The sequence below is a fragment of the Anthonomus grandis genome, chromosome 22 (assembly GCF_022605725.1).
Source record: "Anthonomus grandis grandis chromosome 22, icAntGran1.3, whole genome shotgun sequence".
In the NCBI taxonomy this organism is placed as follows: Eukaryota; Metazoa; Arthropoda; class Insecta; order Coleoptera; family Curculionidae; genus Anthonomus; species Anthonomus grandis.
Window position 1 is genome coordinate 43437629 of NC_065567.1, and position 25462 is coordinate 43463090.

At 34.1% G+C, this 25462-nt stretch overlaps 1 protein-coding gene across 2 annotated transcripts in view; it reads left to right on the forward strand.

Moving 5' to 3' along the window:
- LOC126748327 (uncharacterized) overlaps nt 1-16375 on the forward strand; it is a 410960-nt gene extending 394585 nt beyond the window's left edge. For both annotated transcript variants that reach the window (XM_050457478.1, XM_050457477.1), the window contains 3 exons: nt 6866-7006; nt 13447-13578; nt 15450-16375. In XM_050457478.1, coding sequence (XP_050313435.1) covers nt 6866-7006; nt 13447-13578; nt 15450-15676 — 500 coding nt within the window. In that variant the 3' untranslated portion in view covers nt 15677-16375. The remainder of the gene's footprint in view (nt 1-6865; nt 7007-13446; nt 13579-15449) is intronic.
- Nucleotides 16376-25462: the final 9087 nt, after the last annotated feature.

A 25462-nucleotide genomic window follows, 5' to 3' on the forward strand; every position in this document is an offset into this window, starting at 1 on the left:
TCAGGTTCTCTAGGGCAGCAGTCGGCGTTGTTGACATCGCTCCTGTTATGCCCAGACATGCTATTCGTTGTGTTTTGTTGAGTATCTGTATTACAGTCCTCTTTTCTGCCGCATGCCACCATATAGGTGCTGCGTATGTAATGATGGGTCTAACCATTGTCGTGTACATCCAATGTACCATTTTTGGTGACAGTCCCCATGATCTACCGAACATTCTCTTGCAGTACATAAGAGTTTTCGTGGCTTTATTTGTAGCTTGGATTACATGTTTCTTGAAGCTGAGTTTTTTATCCAGGGTTATACCTAGATATTTGACCTCGTCTTCAAGTCGCAGATTTTCTCCATAAAATTTTATGTTTCTAATGGGCTCTAGTTTCCTTCTTTTGGTAAAGGAAACCAGAGTAGTTTTTGTGGGGTTTACCCTTAGTTGTTCTTCCTCACACCAGTGCTCGACAGTAGTCAGGGCTCTTTGCATTTTTTCGAATACATAAGCCTGACTACCCCCTCGTGTAAGGATGACTATATCGTCAGCATATCCTATAGCAAGGATAAGCTGCCTCTCCAGTCGTATCAGCAAGCTGTCCGATACAAGGTTCCACAGCAGCGGTGACAGTACGCCCCCTTGCGGTGTTCCCCTGCACACTTTGGCCTTAACCGTTGTGCTGTTGAGATTTGCTGCTACTTTCCTATGATTTAGCATTTGGGTTATCCAGCCGCCAATCATGGGATGTATTCCTCGTGCTGCTATCGCACGGTTGATTGAGTCATATGACGTATTGTCGAATGCTCCCTCAATATCTAAGAAAGCTCCTAGGGCGATCTCTTTGTTGTTCAGAGATTGTTCGACCCTCTGGGTTATCTCGTGAATCGCTGATTCACAAGATTTACCTGTTTGGTAGGCATACTGGTGTCGATGTAGAGGGTTGACCCGTAATACATTGTCCCTGATATGCCTTTCTATAAGCTTTTCCTCTGTTTTTAGGAGGAATGATGTAAGGCAGATTGGTCGGAAGGATTTATGTAAATTCATGTTAATAAAATAAAAGTCATTTGGAGACAAATCTAGAGAACTAGGGGGGCATTTAATATCGCCACTTCCACTAATAAGAGGTTAAAGAAAAACATTTGTTAAACATTTTTTTACCATAACCGCATTATAAGCAGGACAGCTGTCTTGTTGAAAATAGACCGATAAAAGGTCTAAATTAAGGAGGATTCGAATGGTAGGCAGCACTCGGTTTTGCAGCAACTCAATATAATTTTGGGCGTTTACAGTACCATCAATAAAAAATGGCTCTATATGGTCGCCCAAAATACCAGCTGTAACATCAGACATTGAAAACTGCTATACTTATCTTTTGAAACCAATATCGAACAACGGAAGGATTGTGTTTTCCTTGTAATAGAGAATAAGAGTTATCTATAAATAGAATATTTCATAAAAAAAAAATCATTTGCTTTTTCCATCATGGTTTCACAAAATTCTATTCTTCGCCACTGGTCGTTAGGAAATATCAGAGTTTTGAAATAATTGAAATACTTGCACCCATGTTTTTTTTTAGAATACTGGTAACAGTTTTGAAAAATATGTTCATCCATACCTAGTTCTTCTCCAACACTACTACTTGATCGTGCTGAATCCCTTTCTAGGATACTACAAGCCATTTCTTTCAGTTCTTCTTGGTCCTTAACTCTTTCTAGTCCTATGGTTGAAACCTTTGGTGTGACAGTCAAATCACAGTGTTACCATTAACCAATACTCTTTATTTTATTCTCGCTAGCATCTTCGGGGGAAGATTAAAGGATGTCTCAAAATTCGAAAGCACATTTAAAATTGTTTTTTCGTAAGTAATCAGTTTATTTACAATTTTTTTATATTCAAATGCCTGCAATGTACTGGCGAATTGCTTCCATAAAACCTTTTAATAATTTGAACTCTTTCGGAAATGAGGCTTATTCTGTAAAAAATAAAAACCACGACCGCTCATCGACGAAAAAACGGTGTTGCCATTATTTTGGACAATGCGTAATCTTCAATTCGCCAACCTGTATCTACTTCTTGTACGATTACTTTTTGCCTCCAGAAACTGTAATATATATTTTAAAGCATGATAGATTAGATGGTGCCATACTATAAAAGTCAAAACGAGACATATTCTTTGTTTGAATGGTTTAGCTTAACAGACCAGTGACATTAATTCATGTTTTGGACTCACACTCTTAGATAGTGCTGAAGAGGAGGTGAGCATCTCTTGATACTAAAGAAACAATGCTTTCTTCTATTCTTTTCGAATATTCTAAAGATTTTAATGCATATCGACAGTCTTAGAATTGCCGTACTTTAATCAACTCCACATAACCATTTCATTTTATTGCTTCCAATGATGATAGAACATAGTTATGTTCTATGTATATAGGTTTAATGTTATATTTTATGAGTTAATAGACTGAGTCAAAAAAGCCATCAAAATCGATTTCTATTCATTTTTTGACAATTTTTGCATGAAATTGCTCTATATTGAATCTCTGATCTATATTGAATAATTTACGTCTTTCTAGAAGAATTTACATAAGTGCATATAACGTTTCAGTATATAACATTTTAGGCTCAGAAAGAATCGTCTCTCTTTTTTGATATTCAGAGGAAGAAGTAGCAGTTTAGATTTGGAGATAGTCTGTATGAGGTTACGAATAAATTAAAGGAATACTTTGAAGAGAATAGTACTCGGTTTCAGTAAAAAACAAACCTCCCAGGCACTTAATAATTGGGCCTGAAAAAAAAATAAGAAAGAATTGGAAAAGGACAGAAGAACGTAGACAGGCCGAGGATATAATACCAGATTATGACGGCTCTAAAGCAAAGCGACTGCTAGCAAAGACCCGACAGGGTATTAAAGACTTGGTGGGAATCCTGACTGGGCATAACTGTCTAAGAAGGTGTAGATACACCTTCTTGTAATAAGAGAAAGCCCGCTCTGTCCGAATTGCGGTACAGGGAAAGAAACTTCATATCACATACTCGGTCTCTGGTGGAGTCGCCTGAGAAGGAAAACTTTTGGAGCAACGACACTTCAACGGGAAGATCTTAAAGATCTGGACTGGGACAACGTGAGAGTCTCTATTAAAAGGATGGGCCGACTCAGTGCAAACCGTGCATTGAGAGTGGAGGCGTAGAGGGGGTTTATTCTGGGGTTGGCAAAAAAGGACTATTTAGGCCTACTTGCCAAGCTCTAGCTCACCCACCCTTACTACTACTACTACTACTACTACTACGTGAAGAGAATTGTGACATTTTTACGCAACTGTCGTAATTTGGAAATACCTGAAAAATAGGATTTTTAATTTAATGTCGAAAGTTGAATCCATTTATCCATATTCAAAAAATGCATTTACGTATGTATAAGAGAAAAGTCGAAAAATTCAACCATATATAATATATACCTGCGAAATAAGCGTTTTCTAAGAGTCATGTATATTTTATTCTCAAAAATATTGGAACGCCCCTCGTTAGTCGTTCAAAATAATTTTTTTATACAGTATATTGGAATAATATCAATAATATCATTATTCATGTTTACACTGGGTGTTACAAAAGTCAATACAAATATTTCAGGAACATATCCTTGACGTTAAAGTAAGAGTTTTTTCCATATAAATAAGAATTATAAAATTCGAGAGAGTGAAGACATCGCAAATGTTAGAAAAAGTTGTTATTAAATGAAAAGGAACTATTATTTTATTATTAAACAATTAAATAATATTATTGAAAAACAAAAGTGCTATCAAAACTGATTAATTTATCAGTTAAAAGTATCTTGGAATGTTGTGCCATAAAAATAAATAATCTTATTTTAATTATTTATCGTCCACCGAAACTATGTTTTAATTTTTTCCTTAAAATTTTATCAGAGGTAAGCATTACAATTTTCAAAAAACATAATTTTATGTGGGCATTTGAATATTAATGCTTTAGAAGTAAGAAGAAAAACCATCCAAGAAAATGTTGTTTGATCTCTTTTCTTCATTAAATTTAATTTTTTTAATAAATCAGCCAACTCGTAAATGTATAATTAATGACAAATCTGTTTCATCAATAATCGATTATGTTGTTACCAATAATGAATTTGTTCGTTCCATTAATTTTGAACCAGGATTTCAGATCACCATGGTCAGTTTATAAGTTTTAATATGGAATCCTTTAGTCCGAATTCTACTAGCCCCTTTTTATTTAGGAATTTTAGCAGGAGAATTATGGAAGATTTTAAACTAAGCCTCGGTTCTTTTGTGAATGACTTGCTTAATGAATTAATGAAACTGATAAAATCTTTCTTTGATAGACTACTGAGCTATTTTAAAGTATTTTTCCACTAAAAAAAGGGAAAAAACGAAAATTAATGTACAAAATAAATTTCACTGATGGACTACTAAAACAAAGGGAAGAACTAGCAAACCTTAATTGGTTAAGAAAAAATCGATAATGTCAGCGTTCATGCAAAATACAACAAACTTAAACGAAAAATTCGACATATTATAAAAAGCGAGAAAATAGAGGTCAACAATAAATTAATAAATGATGCTAAAAATAAAACTAAAGCAAGCTGGGAGCTTATTAACAAGCTTAATAATAAACAAAGTAGAAATAGTGCAATAAATAAGACATCGGAAAAAACATTAACAAATAATAAGGAGATTGCAGATGAATTTGGTAAATATCTTTCTGTAGATTTAAAACAAAAACTACAGATGCTCATTAATCTGCCACATGTACTTATGGGAAGTAAGTCCCTAACTCGATGTTTTTTATGCCTATACTACTTCTCTAGAAATCGCAAATATTATAAAATCTCTACCCAACATAAAGTCCACTGGAGCTGATAACGTTCCAGTGTCTCTTGTTAAGGTCTTGTTAGTCTCTTTCAACAATAGTGTCAACTATGTACTTATCAATATCCCGGTAGAAAAGGTCTTATTTCCCAACCAGTTAAAAAGATCAGTAGTCGTTCCAATGTTTAAAAAGGGTAAACAATCAACATAGAAAAGTATAGACCTATTTCTCTTCTCAGTGTGTTCTCAAAAATTTTTGAAAAAGTAATTCATGATAGAATGAGTTCTGGAGTCGAACTGACACAGCACATTTTTGATTGCATTGACAGAAATGAACATATTGTTGTATTGCTATTTGATATCTCGCGAGCCTTTGATACAGTGGACACACCATTTGTGAGTGAGAAGTTGAGGAGAGTGGGGATTAGAGGAAATATTAATTCAATGTTTCGGTAATTTTTGACCGATTGGCAATTTAATGTAAAAATAGGAAATGAACAATCTGCAGATTTTGCGATGAATCTGGGTACACCACAGGGTAGTGTACTTGGGCCGCTTACTTTTACAGTTTTTTTAAATGACGCAGAATTTATTAAAAGTGTGAAGAGATGTTATTTCTGATCCGGATTCGGTGAACTTACAACGCAAATCCAGTCATGTCTAACCGAAATTAATAATTGGTGTAAATCGAATAAACTAATGCTAAATCATGCGAAAACTGATACGGTTGAAATATATAATCAATATAGAAAGCCAAATAAATTTGTTTTTAGTTTTGAAGGCAACTTTCTGTCGGGTTCAGAATCGTCTAGATTCCTAGGCATAATGATTGACAATGTGACAAATGTGCTCAAGCATAATGATTGAGCACTTGGACTGGTCGAAACATATTAATATTGTATGTAAAAAATTACTTTGTTTCTATCTTATAAATCAACTTAAAAATTCACTTGATATCAAAGAACTGATGAATGTGTACTATAGCTCTGTTTACAGTGTATTGGGTTACTACATAGTATTATGGGGTAGGGCAATGGATATATAAAGAGTGTTTGTGATTCAAAAACGTATAATTAGGATTTTATTTAATATACCATTCAGACAGTCTTGTCGAAGAATCTTAGGGGAGAAAAAGATTTTAACAGTGGCTATTTTAAAGGTTCTTCAAATTATATTTAAAAATAAAAGTAAATTGATTACATTGGGTGATCGACATCAGCACAATTATACTCGTGGTAAAAAGTTAAAACACTGCTCTTCAGTGATGTTTTTTATACGGTCGGAGTGTTTGAAACCTTCTTAAAATGTTATAAATATTAGAGTGGTGAGATATAACTTGTCAAATTTTATCAGTGTTAGAACTTTTTAATGTTTATTGTTTTATATATTATTTTATTTTTATTATATGTATGTTCATACATGTTGACAAATTTCTGAATAAGGAATACATGTATGGGTATTCCATATTTATTGCTTCGTATAGCAATCGTGACGTGTCTATGCTATGTTTCTTGTATCTAAGACAATAAATGATTTTTGACTTTTAAACTTAAAAAAATAATCTATGGCTGTGACAATTAAAATATTATAAAATAACACTTTGTCTTAGTTAAGAAGACTTTATTCGTAATAGTGTGGTTTTGATAATCGTTGTTTTGGAGGTGTGAAGGCAGAGTGCCTGAAGATCACCGACCGAGCGGAATTATATTCGATTGTAATGGCCATTCACATGACATATTACAATGTCGGATATTTAAATTGATAGTTTTTAGAATAATCCTACAGTTACAGATATTTGTAAATGTTTCTTTGATAAAAGAAATGAAAAAATTAAAGACATTATTAAATATCAAAGATGAATGTGATATTTCTTCTTTGAGTATTAGTACACCCTCCAGGTAGTTAATGTGGAGAGTCATGTGTAGAATCGTAATTCCTGGTGCAAATCTATCTACGTAAGATTATTTTATGCGGTGACTAAAATTCTGTAATTTAACGAAAAATTTAATATGCTCATTTTTAATTTTTCATTAATTTTTAGTACCTCAACCAAGGATCGCCTGTACCAAAAAACATGATTGTCAGAAGACTTTAGGAGTAAGAAGCACCTGTACCAAAAAGAGTCAATGTGCCTGCAAACCTTTTCATCATTTACATAATAACCAGTGTATAAAAAATAGAGGTATGTTAAAATTGTCTTTATGTATTTATTTGTATATTTAAGGTGTTCTTTACTAAAAAATAAGGCATTGAAATCCGGCCAATATTTACAGTTAGATAGATTTTCAATACATTGAAGAAATGAAAAGCACGCTGAAAAAGAAATATTGTTTATAATTAATAAGTTTTGCAAACGGAATCATTTTCATTAAGTTTCTGAACTAGTTTAAATAAGAATCCTTTAGGGTCAGAACTTGAAAAGTCTCTGCATGGTTCTAGGTGACCATTCTACAGAGCATTTTATTTCGTTCTACTGGTTGGGATCTTTGTTGAAGTATATTTGGACATTAAAATTCCGACAACAATTTATTGATTTTGTGAGGATACTTTGGTATGCTCTCCTAAATTCGTGCATGATTTTACTGTAGGTCCAAAGTTAGAACTTGTAGCTTTTATACATTTTTGATTAATTCACCCGATATACCTGGTGATGTACCTGCAAGATGAATCGATAAATAACATTTTATGGCAGGCCAAGAACTTCAATTTTTCTTGTTTCGTCGAGTAAACCGAAAAATTTAAATATTGATTCCGTGCATGATAAATATGTTCAGATGTTCAGCAGTGATATAGGCAGAAAATGCTATTCTACGTTTGTTTTTTGTTCAATACCACATGCGCTTATAGACGTTTAATTTGGATCTTAATTATCCACAAAAATTTAGTCGAAAAAAACGTATAAGGATTTCTTTCATTCTAGAAAAATTTAAAGTGAGAAGCGTCGAGTCCCGACGCCAGCCTAGTCGTTTAAAAAATTTGTATACTTACGTATAAAGACAACCTATATCAACACTCGTCAGTCATAGTTTATTTATTCCTAGAATTAGTAAATACTATGTTTATAAGCGCGGTCTTGTAAAATTAAACTCATTTAAGGAATTAATTTCTACGATGAAAGAAAAACTGTTTTTAACGACGTATTTGTGTAAATTATTATTATACAGCGCCATCAAGCGAAAGATAAAAATCTTTTTAAATGGGCGGTTTATTGCATGGCGGGTTGTTCGATATGCTTTTTGATGAGCAGCAGTTTATCATCTTTAATTTACTGGTAACACTTATCTGGAATACAGAGACATTATTTTAAGTGTCTCACTCAACTGACAGATTCTCAATTGACTTGTTTAAAAAACAAAAGTCGGCTTTGGATATGGTTGATAGCCACGAAGGAATTAATGATGCTATCAAAAATGTCTCAATCTGTTGAAATATATTTCTTATAAAACTCTGAGAGGACTAATATACAGGATCCTGCAATAATGTGTCGTTCATTCCAGAAATCCTAAAAAAGGGTTTTAAGGTTTAAAAAACATTTTCTAACCTCTTAAAAATGTTTGGGGCGTAATAGCGAATGTTAACAAAACGGAGGACATATTGAACACTTGATGTAATATCAATAAAATGATTAATATTTTGAACGATAATAATTTTCACGGTAATAATTAAACGCTTAAATGCATAAAAAAGTCAAAGTAATCCTCCATTCTTCTAGAATCATAATTTAACTTGATATCGACATTAAATTAACATTTCTGATCTTAAGATGAAGTAAAATAATGTGTTGATTTCTAATTTTCTAATTCCTAAGGTGGTCCCAAAAATAAAATAAAAAGAATGGCACTCCATTAAAAAAAATGCTGTTTATATCGCCACACGTTTTTAAAGCACCCGGTATATTTCTAAATGTTTTCCAGACATGCGCTACCACGTCCTAAAAAAATGTTAACAGGTTAGAAAATGTCAACCCTTTTTTCTATGCTTTATGGAAGACCGAGGCACTGTTGCAGGAGCCTGTATATCAAAAATCAGTGGCGTAGGAGTTACTAAAGGTCTAAAGTCTGCGTTCTATTTAAGTGTTCCAGCAAGATCCACATATACAGGTCTGGCCAACTTGCTTGCTTGTTGGCACTCAGTTGTATTTTCACACTTTTATTTTATGGGTTTTTCTTTAGGTAATATCTTGGTGCTTTGAGGATTTTTTTTTAAATGTATATTAGATTGGAACTGGTACAGCCTTTTTTAGGCCCCACCTCCAGGCAGATTTTGCTAAACTTATTAAAGGAGTCGGAGGGTGAATTTTTACTTTTATTTGGCAATTTATCAACCATATTTTCTTGAATTCTTCCATTTATCGTGTCATATCTACAATCGTCATGCTTCCTATGAATGTTTTAAATATATCAGAGGGAGATTTCTGAACGATCCTAAGCTGTGTCACTGGCACAAAATGGTAATCCCTATTACACTTAAGTATCACGAGTAGCAGCAGTGCTACGAAAGTGTCTGTAAATATGTTTCTTAAAGTTCTGTAAGTTGAAACATTCGTGAAAGACGATGTGGAGTTGCTTGCCCCAGGCTTGCACTTCTTCACAAAAAGCAGTCCCGATATAGCGACCTTCTAGGCGTCTTCAGATGCACTCGATATTCGTGAGTCGTATCTCACTACTACTGTCAAGTAGATCTTGCGTGTGGATCTCTAGGTGGAATGATATGGGCCAGTTTGAAAGAGTATTAACCGTGATGTATTGATTAAACAGAGTCAGGTCCGCCACCTTCATAGACATATATAAGACATAATGCTTCCAATCTCCACACTTAACACGCGAACTGACGAAGACAGCGACTAGGTAAGCCCAGATATAATAATGATTGGCGCGGCAGAGGCAGCCTTCTTTCTAAATACAATAGCCTCTGTCTTAGCTGCATTAAACTCAATCAGACTGCACTCATCTCACTCCAAAATTATGTTAAGGTCGGCATTAATAGTTGTTATTTAGCGACGCCTGTGGCACTGGCAGTCATCTGATTGGGCTACTTGAAGAACACAATGTAATCAGCAAAGCTGTAAATTGGGTTAAAAATCTGGCTGAGAAGGTCGGAAAGTCGTTGATATATAACAGGAAGAGACAAGGGGACAAAATTCATTCCTGAGGGATACCAGCAACCTGGGTATATCAGTTCTCGAGGGAGCTTCCAAGCCAACCAACAAGAGTGTGGTGGCAAACCATAAGAATACAGTGCGTTTAAAAGGTTTTCATGCCAGATCCGCTTTTGAAATATGTAGAGCTATTGTATGCGATTCATATATTTCTTGATAGCCTCTGTCCTAACATGCATGACATAGGCCAACAGATCGCCAGTATACCTGTGTTTTAGAAGACCATACTGACGGCCTCTAATAATGTTGGTAAACTCCAGGTATTTCAAAATTTGCTGGTTGACAAGTTTCTCCATTGGCAATCGGGCGATAATTGATGGGCCCGTCTTTTTTCCTTTTTTGACTATCTTTTGAATCCTTGACTATCTTTTGAAGCAGAGGGATCTTGATTCATTTGGGCAATTAAGAAGTTTGTTTTACACTCTCTCATTTTATTTTTCTTTGCAGGTATCGATCGTCAGCTTGCACGCATTTCTCAAGGCAACAAAGTTTGGCGCCATTTGCGTTAAGCAGCAATTTTGTTGTTAACTGGCGTTTTAAGGCGTTCGGAATATAAGCCTCCATACCTGCCAAAATCACCTCTAAAATCTCACTCGCACATACTGAAGATGATCATTGGTTCTGAAACAGACATCCTTCTAATGAAACGAAAAGAGAAACTGTATTAAATGTCTCCAGTTGGCTGATATATAATGCCAAACTCTACGCGGCATAGGTGGATACTGAGTTATGATCCGTCGTGAAAAACAGATTCAGGAGACTGGAAAAGTCTCCTTGTCTATCAAGGATTTTGGTTGGCTCCCGTAAAAGCTGCGTTACACCATGGCTATGGCTAATGTAAAAGTCCTCTGCTTAGCATCCCTCATCATGAGTCCTGTTAGAATACGTCAACCGGTTAACATTGTGCACGTTAAAGTCTCCCTCAATAACAATTTCTGCACTTTGATAGTTTCCTTGCAGATCATCGATTATATCAATAAGGTCGGTGAAAAGCCTTTTATAGTATGTATCACTGGGTGGTCGGTAGAAAAAGCAGAAGGAGTTAATGGGTCCTTCGGTTGTTAGTTTAATCCATATAATATTGAACCCAGAGAGCTCTGGGTAGGTTTCAGAGCTTCTTCTCGTTGGCAAGATACGTCGCTAAATAGTATTACTTATACTTTGCTAAACAGCAACACTGTGACATCATTTATAGTTTGACAAAAATGCACATATGCATACTCATGATCCAAATGCATCTTAAGCACGTATGATTCAAATTAAACATTCAAGAATTAAAAAAATCTCCTAATAATTTAACTCTAAAACAAAATTACAACATGTGTAAAAGAAGTCTTGCAAAATCCATCGCCGCCTCAAAAAAACAATATTTTGAAAAATTACTAAGTAACCAACAAAACACCAAATGCCTATGGAATTCAGTCAATAAAATTTGTAACAAAAACCAAAAAAATCAGGAAATTGAAAAAATAAAATCAAAAAATAAAATTATATCTGATAAAAAAAAATAGCCGACGTATTTAATAAATACTATTGCTCAGTAGGGGAAAACTATGCCAAAAAAATTAAAAAACCTAAAAATTTTATTGACAACGAACCTGAAATAGCAAACAATATGTTTCTTAATTTTGTTACTGAACAATAAATATTAAAGATTATAAAAAAAATAAAGACAAAAAAATCCCCCGGTTTTGATGGTATACGTACTGAAATCTTAAAATTAATAGACAGTCAAATTTCATACCCATTAGCATTTTTAATAAATAAATGTATAAAAAAGGGATATTTTCCAAAACCATTAAAAATAGGTATTATTTCACCTTTGCTAAAATCTGGAAGTAGACTGGATATTATAAACTACAGACCAATTTCGCTGTTAACAAACATAGCAAAAATTTTTGAATAACTGCTAAAAAGTAGAATCATGAAATTCTTAAAAAAATACAAATTGATATCCGAGAGTCAGTATGGGTTCATGGAGGGTGGATCGACGGAGGATGCAATTGCTGGGCTCACATCACAAATATATAAAAATCTTGATGAAAGCAGCCCGACATTGTGTATCTTTGTTGATCTGGCCAAGGCGTTCGATACAGTTTCGCACTCCTTGCTCTTAGAAAAAATCAAAAGATATGGCCTTAGAGGAAAAATATTTTATATCATAAAGAGCTACTTATGTGATAGAATACAATATACAAAAATCGGTGGAGTAATTAGTGAGGCTGGGTCGATAACCTGTGGCGTTCCTCAGGGGACTGTTTTGGGACCACTACTGTTTGTTTTGTATATAAATGGCTTACTTAAACTGAACATTAATGGTAAAACTATATCATTTGCTGATGATACTGCTATTTTGTTTAAGGGAGAAACATGGGAGGAATTAAAAATTCAAGCAGAAAGGGATTTTTCGCTAGTTAAAAAATGGTTTGATTTTAACTTATTAACTGTAAATCTTGAAAAAACCAAATGTATATTATTCTCTCCTAATGATAAAACAATAAACTGTCAAGGCATAATAGTGGATAATCAAGCAATACCTGCGACAAAGACTATAAAATATTTGGGAATTATTATAGACAACAACCTCCGATGGGACCATCACATCAAATATGTTGTTCAAAAGATTAGATGTGTCATGCCAAAATTAAACTATTTGAAAGACTTCCTGTCAACGAATCAATTAAAAACTCTATATTTTTTATTAGTGCAGTCACATTTGATCTATGGAATAATTGGTTGGGGAGGAGTGCTAAACTCACATGTTACAGGTTTAGAAATAACTCAAAAATAGGCACTTAAAATTGTATTTAACAAAAGTAGGTTTTTTCCATCGGATACATTATATGGCATAAGTGGTGTCATGGATATTAGACAGCTTTTCTGTTATAGAATGCTCTTAAGATCGTTTAAGAAACCTCAAGAAAGTTTAGTTTCTAACGAAACAAACTATAATTTAAGGTCTTCAAATAAAGTTATTATTCCAAAATGCAAAAAAATGTGCGGACAGAGAAGCTGGCTATACCTAACTCCAAGACTCTATAATAAAATCCCTGATGATATTAAATGTTGTGAAAGTTTTATTAGTTTTAAAAGAAAAGTGTCAGACTGGTTACTGAGGGTACTATCGCGAGAGGATTTAAACAGTTTTGTGAACCAAAAAGAAAACAAATATTAAATTATATACCCAAAGACTTATATTGAAGTGAAAAAGTGTAAGAAAGTGTCACACAAAAAGCAAAATGATTTTTGCTTTTTCGACAATACTTATGAACGTTTATTACGGTAAATTTATGGTAAAATATGTATTAATATCGAGATTAATATTGAATTAAAATTGTATTTTACATTTGTTTAATAAACGTCCTATACTAAGTAAAAGAATATATCGTCTATATTTAAAATTGAAGCGTATATTATCGTATCTTGTTATAAAATTGTTGAAAAATGTGCTTTATTGTTTGCAGATCTACATGAATCCTGCGATAATGACAGTCAGTGCTACTGTGGAGCAGATTGTCAAGAGAAGATTGCCTGCATTCACAAAAACTGTTCATGCAAGGCTGGCCACAGCTCTTATAAAAGCCGAAGATGTATCTGTAAGTATGCAAGCTTAACCAGTTGTTATGTTACTCGAGCGTCTCATGTATTTTTTAATAAACATTTACGCAACATACTGCACTTCTGATTATTTAAAATAGTCACATTGTTCTTAGTGTACGTAGAATTTCATTTTTTTGTTAAGGCGGCATATTTCGATTTTGAGTGTTCGATGCTGCACCCGAACATTTAAGTTACGAGAGGTATTCAAAAAGAAAGTTTTCCTACGTTAAAAATTAAATATAAATGCAGGGTTATAAAAATGTTATTATTTGACTCTTAAGCTATCTTTCCGCATATTCGTTTAAAAAAGGACTTACATTGTTTTTGGAACCATCATTTGAGGTCTCTTTCGATTTTTTTGCTGGATCTGTGCTGACCCCCCGGAAGCTTTTTTATAACTTTGGAAAAACAAAATCAAGTTAGTCAAAAGAATTCATTCAGTGCGATATCCAGACAGGAGAAGATGTAACCAAAAATTTGTTAGTAGAACTTCTCCAGTAATTTTTTTGTTTTTTAAGCAAACCGTTATCTGACTTAAGAAAATCAACTAATAAAACACCTAGTTCGTCGCAAAAAAATTGACTATAACTATGTCCAGGAGGCTATTTTCTATATTTTTACAATTGCTGATGCAGTTCTTTTTGGGTTCTCCCGGCTAAGCTTCGAAAGCATAAATATTCCCGAATTTTCTAAGAATCTGATTCTTGAGCTAAGTTTCTATTCTGCTTAGAATGTATTTGACTCAATTTTATTCATCATATCAATACATATGGTGATATACACCTGCCAACAACAATAAGAATAACAAATATAAGATTATAAATATGGCCTCAAATCAAAATTCCACATATCATAACAGAGTGAAATATGACGTAAAGAGAATCTTACTAAGCCTTGATGAAACCTGTTCTGTTGGAGACTCCATCTAAGAGGTAACATACTCCAAGAAACCGAATGATATTTTTTTCTTTACTGATATTTCTGGAATGTCTTAGGGAGAAAACTAATCTCTGTTTTTTTATTCACGAGCCATTTATTGGCATTAAACTAGTATCTCACCCTTACCTATGTGGTATCAATATAATGGACCATCTGAAAAACTAGAGATCATCTAGCTGTGAGGGAGACTGTGGTGTCATCCGCGGATAAGTTCGACATCCGAAGATCACATTGGGGAAGGTATAATACCAATACTTTGAAGCACATGTATATTTAAAACTTCTTCTGTAGAAAGCACTTTAGCCGGCCTGATAATTGAGATTTGTTTGCAAGGTAGAAATTCATCAGTTCCTGGTGTCCAACAGCGGACCAGGAAAACGCCTCGTATTTTGTTATATTTGCCTCCACTAATATTTTATTTTGCGGTTTATTTGTCAAAGGTGTCGTTGAAAGTCACCTTTAATAATAAAAGCAAAGTCTATATATTTCAACTTCAAATATATTTGAAATATATAGACTTTGATCAAAGAAACCGCAAAATTGATTTTTGATGGAGGAACTGTACCTTAAAGGATCAAATTTGGTTAATATATTTAACTATTTAGCAAACAGGTCCAGATTTTTTAATTAAAACTTTTAACATCAAATTTTTCGTATATGAATAAAACATGTAATATATTATATTATTTTTAATTCTAAGAAAATTTACAAGATAATTATAAAAATATATAATATATTTGGAACAATTAAAAATAAAATAAAGACTAGGTATCTTGTTGTAAACTAGTTGTAAACAAAATTTAGAAAAATTACATGGATATATACTTTGAGACCATTGTAGTTTTCCACTAGTAAGAGTTGATTAAAATATTTACTATTTCTATCGTTTATTATACATAATAACCATTTTATGCATTCCTTTTTACAGCGGATGATTCTTCAGTTCTTTTGACTTTAACCGCGGCACAAGCACAACAATCGACACAAAACGAGCCAGTGCCAAAGGAGGAGCAAGAGAATTTATTTGAAATAAAAGGAAATGAAACCTCATCTTTTAAGGCAGGTGCAGTGACTTCTTCCTCGCCAAGATTAACTATATTTTTACCAATATTTGTCACGCATTTGATAAATGTATATTTGTATTTTAAAACCTAACCAGTTAGATTACACCATTTAAACCTAATTAATTAGTCAAAAAACGATTAACACCTTTTATTTAAACGGTTGTGTGAACTATATCGTTACAACGCCAACGTTTCAGCACAACCATATGTGAAATCCGGAAATTAATAATAAACAATAAAACAGTAATCATGTAAAGCCTGCATGTATGTTTATGGATAATTTCCGGATCCACCACATGGATTAATTAAGAGTTTTACCGATTCAAAAGTTACTAGAGATATTACAAATAGGTGCCGAAATGTTGCATTTTAATGAAAGTATTGTGTGATAACAATATAAAGATAGAATGTGTCCAGGAGTAAGAGACTAATTATGATTTGGTTTTTATCTAGGATTAATATGATGAGAAAAAATGTTTTGGATGTACATTTTAAATTTTTTAAGTATTTAAGTAAACTTGAATGCATTTTAATGACCAATAAATCTGGTGAGCAGACTGAATAGTGATATGCAAAATTAGTGTCTATTTTTAAACAGTGGATAGGGAGATTACTGTACATTATAATAAATGGTATTTTTGATTAAGCATGTTAAGTGACCATCCTATTTTTAGAATATGTAGTTTTTAGTTTGATCATAATCTGTAATTTTTAAGATAAAATAAAACAAAACCATTTCTACCATAAAATTAACTATTTGATCTATTATTAAATAAGTGTTACTATATGACATGTTGTTTTATTAATCTATATATTTATTAAGTGATAATTGCATACTCTATATCATTATGTGTGTCTTTAGCTTCATGGAAACAATTGTAAAGTAAAGCGAAGGTTGCTACTAGAAAATGTATGTACCCTTCCACGGCCAACTGAATGCAAGGAATTCTCTACACGTTGTCCTAGTTGTAGACACAGCATGATGGTATATTATTTCATTGATTTAACATAATCAAAATCCCGTGTGGAATACTAACCCCATATCGTGCCACCTCCACAGGTAGCGGATCGGTAAACGCCAAATCTGAAAAGATTTGGAAGGTTCCGGGGAAATGAAAATACTCGGGGCGGACCAAAACTAGCGGAAAGTGCCGGATTCAGAGAAGCGGAATTTTTAATGAAAATGACGGATCATGAAAATATAGTGCCCCAGGAGGGTAGGACGGATGGTTCAGAATCCCTCTCTGATCGCATGTCCGGCTGTCCCATGGATTCTTGGGAGGGGATGATAAACCGTTTTCATCAGAGTTTACTTAGAACTCAGCAAACCCCTTTAAAAAGCGAGACTCAATCATAAAGATCTTTCCAGATCAGGGCAAGAACACTCTTGTACTTCAAGAGCACACTTTTACTTGAAAGCAAATTCGATAATGACTATACATTAGAGGAGCAAAGATGGATGGATACTCCAACAAAATCAACGGCAACAATTGACTTTCTGCGAAAAAAAGATCTAGAGCTTAATAGATATACTGAGAATAGGTAAAACCATAATGACCATACAAACATGAAAAAGGAAGGACTCTGTGATAATATGCTATGAAATATACGTAGGATCGCTAACCAACTCAAGACTGGAAATGTAAGAAGCTTCCATACCGAAACCTATTTACATGGTGCAACTGCAATGTAAGAGAGCGAATTCATATTCCAAGGTGCTATAACTGTTTAGCCATTATTCAAGGACCTGTAAAAGACTCAACAGAACAACGCTCTGCAATAACTGTTAGCACAACGGATATAAAGCTGAAAACTATGAAAACGTGGCCCCCTACTGGGACTGTGAATATTCGGGGCAGAGGACAGGAACAAGTGTAACTTGTTCAAAAAATTTCGAGAAAACATCAAATATTACAAAATGTGCCGCACATAAGCGCCCAATAATCCCATCTGATTAAAAACCAAAAACTAAAGAAATCAAAAGGAATATAATAATAATAACAATAATATGTCTTTATTAAAAAAAAGCAATACTAATCTTATAACATTACTTAATTACATTGCCAAAGACGGCGAAGATTATAGAAGATATCGACAGAGGAACACATGCCTTTAATCTCATGTTAAAAATAACCAAAGATTATAAGGCTGATCTAATCCTTAAATCTACAAATGTTAAAATAGCCAATAATTCAAGACATTAAGAACATAGCCAACAATATATCGAACTGGGAAGTCATTGAGAAGGAAAACCTCAGCTATCATCATTAACACATTATGTACAAAATCAGGACAGGCTGGCGATTCAAAAAAGAAAGCATAAACCTAATATTCGCAGAGATCTCCAAACAACTTGGAAACAGTCAGCAATCATTTGGGAGTGCTGAGGAATTCACCACAACTGTATCAAACGCCCTCAAAGTTGCCTTTGCTAAAAAAAACCGGGAGGAGAAAAACAGCAATATACTGGTGGACACTAGAAGCAGCAAAGGTCAGAAACAGGAGTATAGGTAGGAAAAGAATTATGAGCAAGGCAAACAATGCCAAGAATGAGGCACGGAAAAATAACTACTGCTGACACGTACAAACAAGATCGAAAGAGGGTTATAGAAGATGCAAAAAGGCTGCTTGGAAGCAAACTGTTGAAGAAGTCAATAGTAAAATATGGAACAAGAGGTATCGTATTGTAACCAGCAAATTCACCGCACCACCTTTAAATCTGCCAGATGAAAAGCAACTTGATAGAGCTAAAGGACCTTTGGACCTTTCGAGTAACAAACAAATGGAAACATGTCTGTTACTCGAAAAATGGGAACTCTTTTAAACTAGAGTGTGCTGTTTTATTCTTTAACTTAAAATTTTCTTATATATGCAAATTGTAAATGATTTAAAAAATATGTGTATAAGAGTGAGCTTTTGAAAATAATCATTAAATTACTGTATTGAAACTGTATATTATTTTGCTTTATCAAGGTTTACTTTGTCTTAAACAACAAAGCTTGTTTTAAATTGAAATTAGATTTTCGATACACAAAAAAATTTAGTAGTAATTATATGATATTAGTAACCAAAATTAGGTATATAAGGGTAGTAAACTGTAAATCAAATGCCTCAATCTATTAAAAAACCCTTTATTTAATTAATAAGGATATTAGATTTATCGAATACGTTACAAGAGCCATCAAGATAAATGATAATACACCGGACATGCCGCAGAATGATAAATAAGGGCATGATCTCGGTTCATCGCTCATGTCGGATATTGAAGGCAATCAAAATTAATTGCACCAAAAACTATGATGAACCGATAGATTATAATGCAATAGATTGAAAAAGAGATAAATTGAAAAACCTATGAAGAGTACTATATGCTTATACACGGTGCCTATTGGAATATTTGTTAATATTCAAGATTCAGTCGGTTGAATTGGCAAACTAGTAGGATTTTTTCTGTTGATTAAAATGGTAAAAACGAAAGTAAAAAAAATGAATATCGCGTTTTTGAGAAAATGTGAAAAATGTACTTTTGTTAAGTGAAATCCCCTCTACTTTTTTACATAAATAAAAAAATAATATTTTTCTTAATAAGAAAGTTTCTTTAGCCTAATAGCCTTAACCTTAAAATAACTAAGCTTTAGCGATAATAATAAGTTTACCAAATTTAGGCAAGTTGTCTTTGAAATATAGAAATAGGATACAGTAATACTACTTAATTTACAATAAATGAGCAACAACATCGCCATGTTGTTCAATAAATTTCCGAGCATACTTAATAATTATGCGTCTTGAAGCTTTTAAGATTAATCTTCTATCTATTGATCCAATTACTTGCCTAATATGAGTTTGGAGTTCACCCTAACGTTTCTGTTTTTTTTTTATACACTTCATTCCTTATGTAACCGCAAAAATAAAAGTCGAGAAATGTTAGGTCTGGTGACCTAGGTGGCCAACGAATTGCGGGCCACGTGTCGCAACCCATTTATCATTTAGTTGATAGGGAGGTGCTAGGAAATAGATTTGTTGGAGTCTCTCCAAGTTAGCATTATATAAATCATCTTCCAGCCCTCATAATATCTAAAAAGCTATTATGAGGTCAACATATCTCCTTCCGGTCAAAGTGCCATCATAAAACACAGCTTGTGATGAATGACAGAGCCGGTTCGATTAATAACACATTTATTATGGTGAATATCTGCATAAAACCCCTTTTTCCATGAGGTATCCCCTTTCTGACGATCGGTTAAAGTCTGATGAGTCTTCAAAGGATTTAATTATCTTGGCAAGTTCTGGATCTTCTATCTGATCCTTGCGAATATCTGCAGTGGAATATCTAGGTAATTCAACAGTCATATTACAAATGGCAACCCCTAACTCATCTGGTGCTGGCAACCTGGAAAGTGTGTCGGCCACAACATTTACTTTCCCTGGCGTATACTCCACTTTGAGGTTGTAGGATTGTAATTCCAGCGCCCAACGTGCAATACGTCCAGTGGGTGATTTTATAGACAGCAACCACCGTAAGGCTTGATGGTCACTTCGGACGGTCACAATTTGTCCTCCAATGTATCCTTTAAATCTTTTTACTGCCCAAACTACCGCCAGTGCTTCCCTTTCCGTTGCGCTGTAGTTCCTTTCAGCTGCACTAAGTAGTCGACTAGCGTACTCAATAGGCCTTTCATCCTGTGAGGACTTCCCCTGGAGCCAAACAGCTCCAATGGCATAGTCACTTGCATCCGTCGCAATAATAAAGGGATGGTTTTCATCTGCTTGTCGTAGAACTGGCGCAGTGGTTAATAACTCCTTCAGTCGTTAAAACGCACCTTCCTGGCAGTCACTCCAAGTCCATGATGCATTTTTGCGAGTAAGATCCGTTAAGGGTTTTACGATAGCAGCAAAGTTTTGCACGAATTCCCGATACCAGGAACAAGTTTGAACAAAGGTGCGTAGCTCTTTCAGATTTTTGGGACTTGGCAAATTTGTTATTGCCGTAACCTTATCAGGGTTTACTATTATGCCCATAGGAGTCAAAACATATTCTAGGTACTTAATACTTGAAGCAACAAAATTGCACATTTTCCTATTACCTCTTAGGTTAAATTGTTGCAAATAAATCCTAGGCATGGGGTACTTGTCACTCTCTGTCACTTGATTTAGCTTCTGGTAATCAACACAAACTCTCATGGAGCCATCTGGCTTCTGAACCATGACCACAGGCGCTGCCCACGGACTATTACACTCCTCAATGATGTCTTGCTCTAACATAAGGCCTATTTTCTACCTGAGAATATCTCTTTTTGTCTTCCTCAAGCGGTATGGACGTAGAGAAATTGGTGTCACACCTGGTGGTATGTTTATATGCATCTCAGCGAATTTTGTGGCTTCACCTTGTGGGTTAAAGACATCTATATAGGCAATAAGCAGTTCATTCAGCTGGTTCTTTTGTTGAGATGATAAACAAGTTCCTTCATCATCCCGCAACATGATGTGAGAGGTATCTTCAACTTCAACGGCAGCAGCTCTCATCACATCTGGTAGGTCAAACTTTAGTTCTGAACTTTCATTAAAATGCCAGTATTTCCCAGAAAGATCCAGGACAACTTGGGATTTGCATAAGAAGTCAGAACCTAATAGGGTATATTCAGCATTTAGCAAAGCTAGGAAGGTTGTATATATGCTCCTGCCCTCGATCAAAACCTCTGTAGTAAATGAAGGCACTTTTTGGGTTGAGGCACTTCCATCAGCTAAAGTTATCCTAATATTTTCAAACATGTAATTCGTGCTTTTGGATTCATAAATATTAAAAAGTCTTTTCCCCGCGACCCTAGTGGCACCCATATCTGCGTATGCAAATCCATCTTTTTCTAAAATTTTGACAGGAAGAAGTGCCCTTAAACAATATTTATTTTGTTCTGGAATATTAATGCCAAAAATATTGGTAGGTTTTGGTAATGCCACATTTGAATTTCCAGGTTGTCTATGGCTATTATTTTCCTTGCACTTTGGGCACCTGGACCTAACAACACCAGGTGTCCCACATCCATAACAGGTGGGTATGACTTTTGGCTCTGGAGTAATGCGGTCTTCTTTATGTATTTCATTTCTAGTCGAACCTCTTTCTTTGGTCTTCCTTTTCACACCACGTAAGTTCCTCGCGGCGCTTATTGGTCCGTCTGGTAGTGGCTACTACCATAGTGCACTTTATTGACATTTGTCACAAGCTTCTATTATTTTACTTACTGTTAAGCGGCACCAAACGTTTATATTAAACTGATTTTAAGGGTGTCTCGGATCTGTAAAAAAGAAATATTTTTGGTACCAAAAGTGTATATTTTTCCTCGAGTGTTTCCCCTAAGACGCTAAAATCTTTACAGAATAAGATCACTACTAATAACTTGACCTTAACTAAAGCAGACAAGGGCAACTGTCCTGTGGTCTTGGACAGATGTGGTGCTCGAGTGAGAATTGCAATGCATTTTACATTGGTCAGATCGGTAGAAGGTTTTCTACACGTATCAATGAACATTGTAGAGAGATTGAGAAAAGCAAGAATCGAAATATTTGCCCTACAAGCATCAAATCCAACGTTGCAAGACATGTTTATACTAGCAACCACCGTTTCAATCCAGCTACTAACTTAAAGCTTTTACATTTCTGCCGGAAAAGCAATAAACTTGATCTGTTGGAAATACTCGAAATAAATAAAGCTACACAAAACAACCACCATTACTGTGTTAATGATCAAGTACATCATTCTTGTACTCACTTTTTCAACTCACTATGTCTTAACTCTTCGTAGTCTCTTAATACATCGTTCTTACCCTTTACAATTTCTTTTATATAGTACTTATCCGTTGCTTTCCTTCTCCACAGCGTACGAATCATTATGTTAACCGCGCCATCTAATATGTTCTCTTTGAACCTTCTGCTTTCCTCTTGCTTTCACCAAAAAAATTGTAGTAAAACACCAGGTACCGTGGTACTTTTAGAACTTATCCCATAGATGTCACCTACGTTTGAGTTTAGAATATATGTTTTTAGCATACTGTTCAGTCCTTGACAACAACAGAATGTAAACAAATAAAATTAAATAAAAACAATAATAATAAATAGAGGTTTTTTGATATGGAATGTATGCGTGTATGCGTATGCCCTGTATCGTATATCTGATACCAATTTGAAACCTTTGTGTACCTTATATTAATTTTTTAAGTTTTTTTCCTCTGTCTTTTTGATCGGTACTATTTCCTTTTAATATCCCCTAATGATGGACACAACTGCGTCCGAAACATGTCGGGAATTTTAAAAAACTGAATGTTTAATAACTAAGTGAAGGGAGACTGCAGGATTTTCATTTTACCTTAACCTACGACTCCACTGCAAGTATGGACTATTTCTTCACTTTAAATAGGGGTCTACGTGAGTCCAGTGGAGATTTATGACACATATATCTAATGGCTCTTTTTTGCAAAACAAACAGAGTTACAATGCCCTTGACTACGACAGCTTAAAAGGCTATGCCATACCTTAGGTGACTTTCAATTAAAGAAAATTAGACCGATTTTGCAGATTCCACTCCCACTTCATTTGAAATCTCTCTAACAACATAATATCCTCCAGCCAGTTTTTGCCTCATTGCTGATATATGCTCACAAAACTTCAGTTTACTATCAGTAACAATTCCAAGAAATCTGTTAAAATTATTCACTTTCAATTATTTATTGTGAATCATTAACTGGTCTGAACATACAAACTTAAAAATTTAGTCTTATCTATATAAGACAACCGATTAGCATCACACCTCTGTTTAACCATTAATCAATCTTCAGAAATTGTTCTTGTTAATGTGCTTTTATTATTGTCTGCCCATAAGATGGTAGTGTCATCTGCAAAAATAGAACCAGTTAAAAGCTTTCTGGACCTTTGTACATATTTCAGAAAATTTGTAAGAAATTTCCCTAATCTTGAAAAACCTCTACATAAGTTCACAGAGGACAAAATGATATTTAGTTGTTGAAGTGTTTAATCCAGACGATCTTATATGGAAACATGTCAACATTATCTTAAAAAGGAATAGAAAGAACAGCCAGAGATATTTCCTTTTCATCATATTGGCATTAACAGTCCTGAGAAGTGAGATGCAACTAGTATAATTTGGCCTTATTTAAGAACCGAAGTCTGTGGAAATTTTAAAGCCAAAATGGTCTTCAATGGAATTCATTGGTTATTCAAGATTGATTATTAATAATAGTCTGGAAGAGCACAGGTGGAAAAGGAAAAACATCTGACAGTCCTCCTTGAAAACGAATTCCAGAAGTTGTTGAAGCTGTTCATAGCGGTATAGGCAAAGGACATTTTGAAGTTAATAAGACCTTGGCAAAAGTAAGAGAATGGTTTTATGGGCTGAACAGTCATAAAAATGTTGAACACTGGGGTCAATACCCACACAACCACCTTACACTATCCATCTGGTAGAATGGTCAAAAGATTTAATTACATTTCAAACCTATTTGAAAATTGTGGTAAACTCTAAGCATACCAGCTGGGATACCTGTATACAACCATTCTTACTGGCATATCATTCTTCTATCCCATACTGGAGAAAGCCCAAAAAACATTGCCTTCTCTGATAACTTTGTTTACCTTTGGACACTGGAGACCCAACAAGGTTGAAACCCTTGAGGAGTATGTCAACTATCTACAAGAGGGTTTGCAAATGGTCCATCAACAGGCACTGGATAAACTTCACCTAGAAAGTAACAGAATGAAATCATGTTATGACATAAAAGCGAATTCTACCAGCTTTAATCCTGGGGCCGGAGTCTGGTTATATAATCTATAGATGGAAGGGCAAACCACCAAAGCTCTGAAAGAATTAGGAAGGTCCATTTCATGTGGTCACCAGATCCAATGGTATGGTGTACCAAATCCAGCAAAGTCCGAAAAAGCAGATGAAAATTGTAAACATCATCTTCAGCTAGCACCTTTACCTGCAGGGTCAAAGATGGGCCCAATGATGATTGGTCAGTGTTATGATAATCTAAATATGTTAACTATTCTCATGGTTTTTGTACTGCTTTGCTCTCTTTTTGTAGTTTATGTTAATTAGGTAGTTTTATTTAGTGTTCTACTTACACTTATTTGCACCTATAGTGTCTAGTTTTTATTAGTTCATCTTGTTTGAAGGCCCCAATCTAGGTTATTTTATTGTAAATCCTGGAGTTTATATTTTATAGAATTGTACACTTGCTTGCTTTGACTATCAGTATTTTCTTGAAATGATTGGTCTCCATCAGCAAAAACAATGTAGAAAATTTCAAGCATTTCCAAATTGTTCCATGAGTATTTTAAAGGGACCACATTTTGTGACATTTTAATCATGTCATTTAATGGATTAAATGAGAGCACCAGTCAGGTAAAAGTTATGACTGTCAATAGCATGTTTCTGACATAAGAGTATTCCTGGACAAAAGTGTGTTCCAAAAAAGACTGTGTATATATGGATGAATAAATTACAATATTTTAGACACTGTTTTCCTATTCAACTAAATAATGAATAACTTATTTTCAAACAGTTTGAAAGTTAAAAAGTCCTTTTTTTTATAAACAATGTTTAAATATTTAAATTTTCATAATTTTAAGGTTTTACTATTTACAAGTTAAAATTAAAATAATCAGTTGTATATATTGATTATTTTATGCCAATAATTTTGATCTATTTAAAAACTGCTTATGTTATACAAAATCCACAGTATTAATCAAATGTACTTACTGGGTAAAGCCTGAATGGGCTACTATGGCAAATGAATAATGACTTACCTGACTTATTTGTTTCCAGCTGATGTAGTATGTAATAGGGTTTTTTCAAAAAAAAATTGCA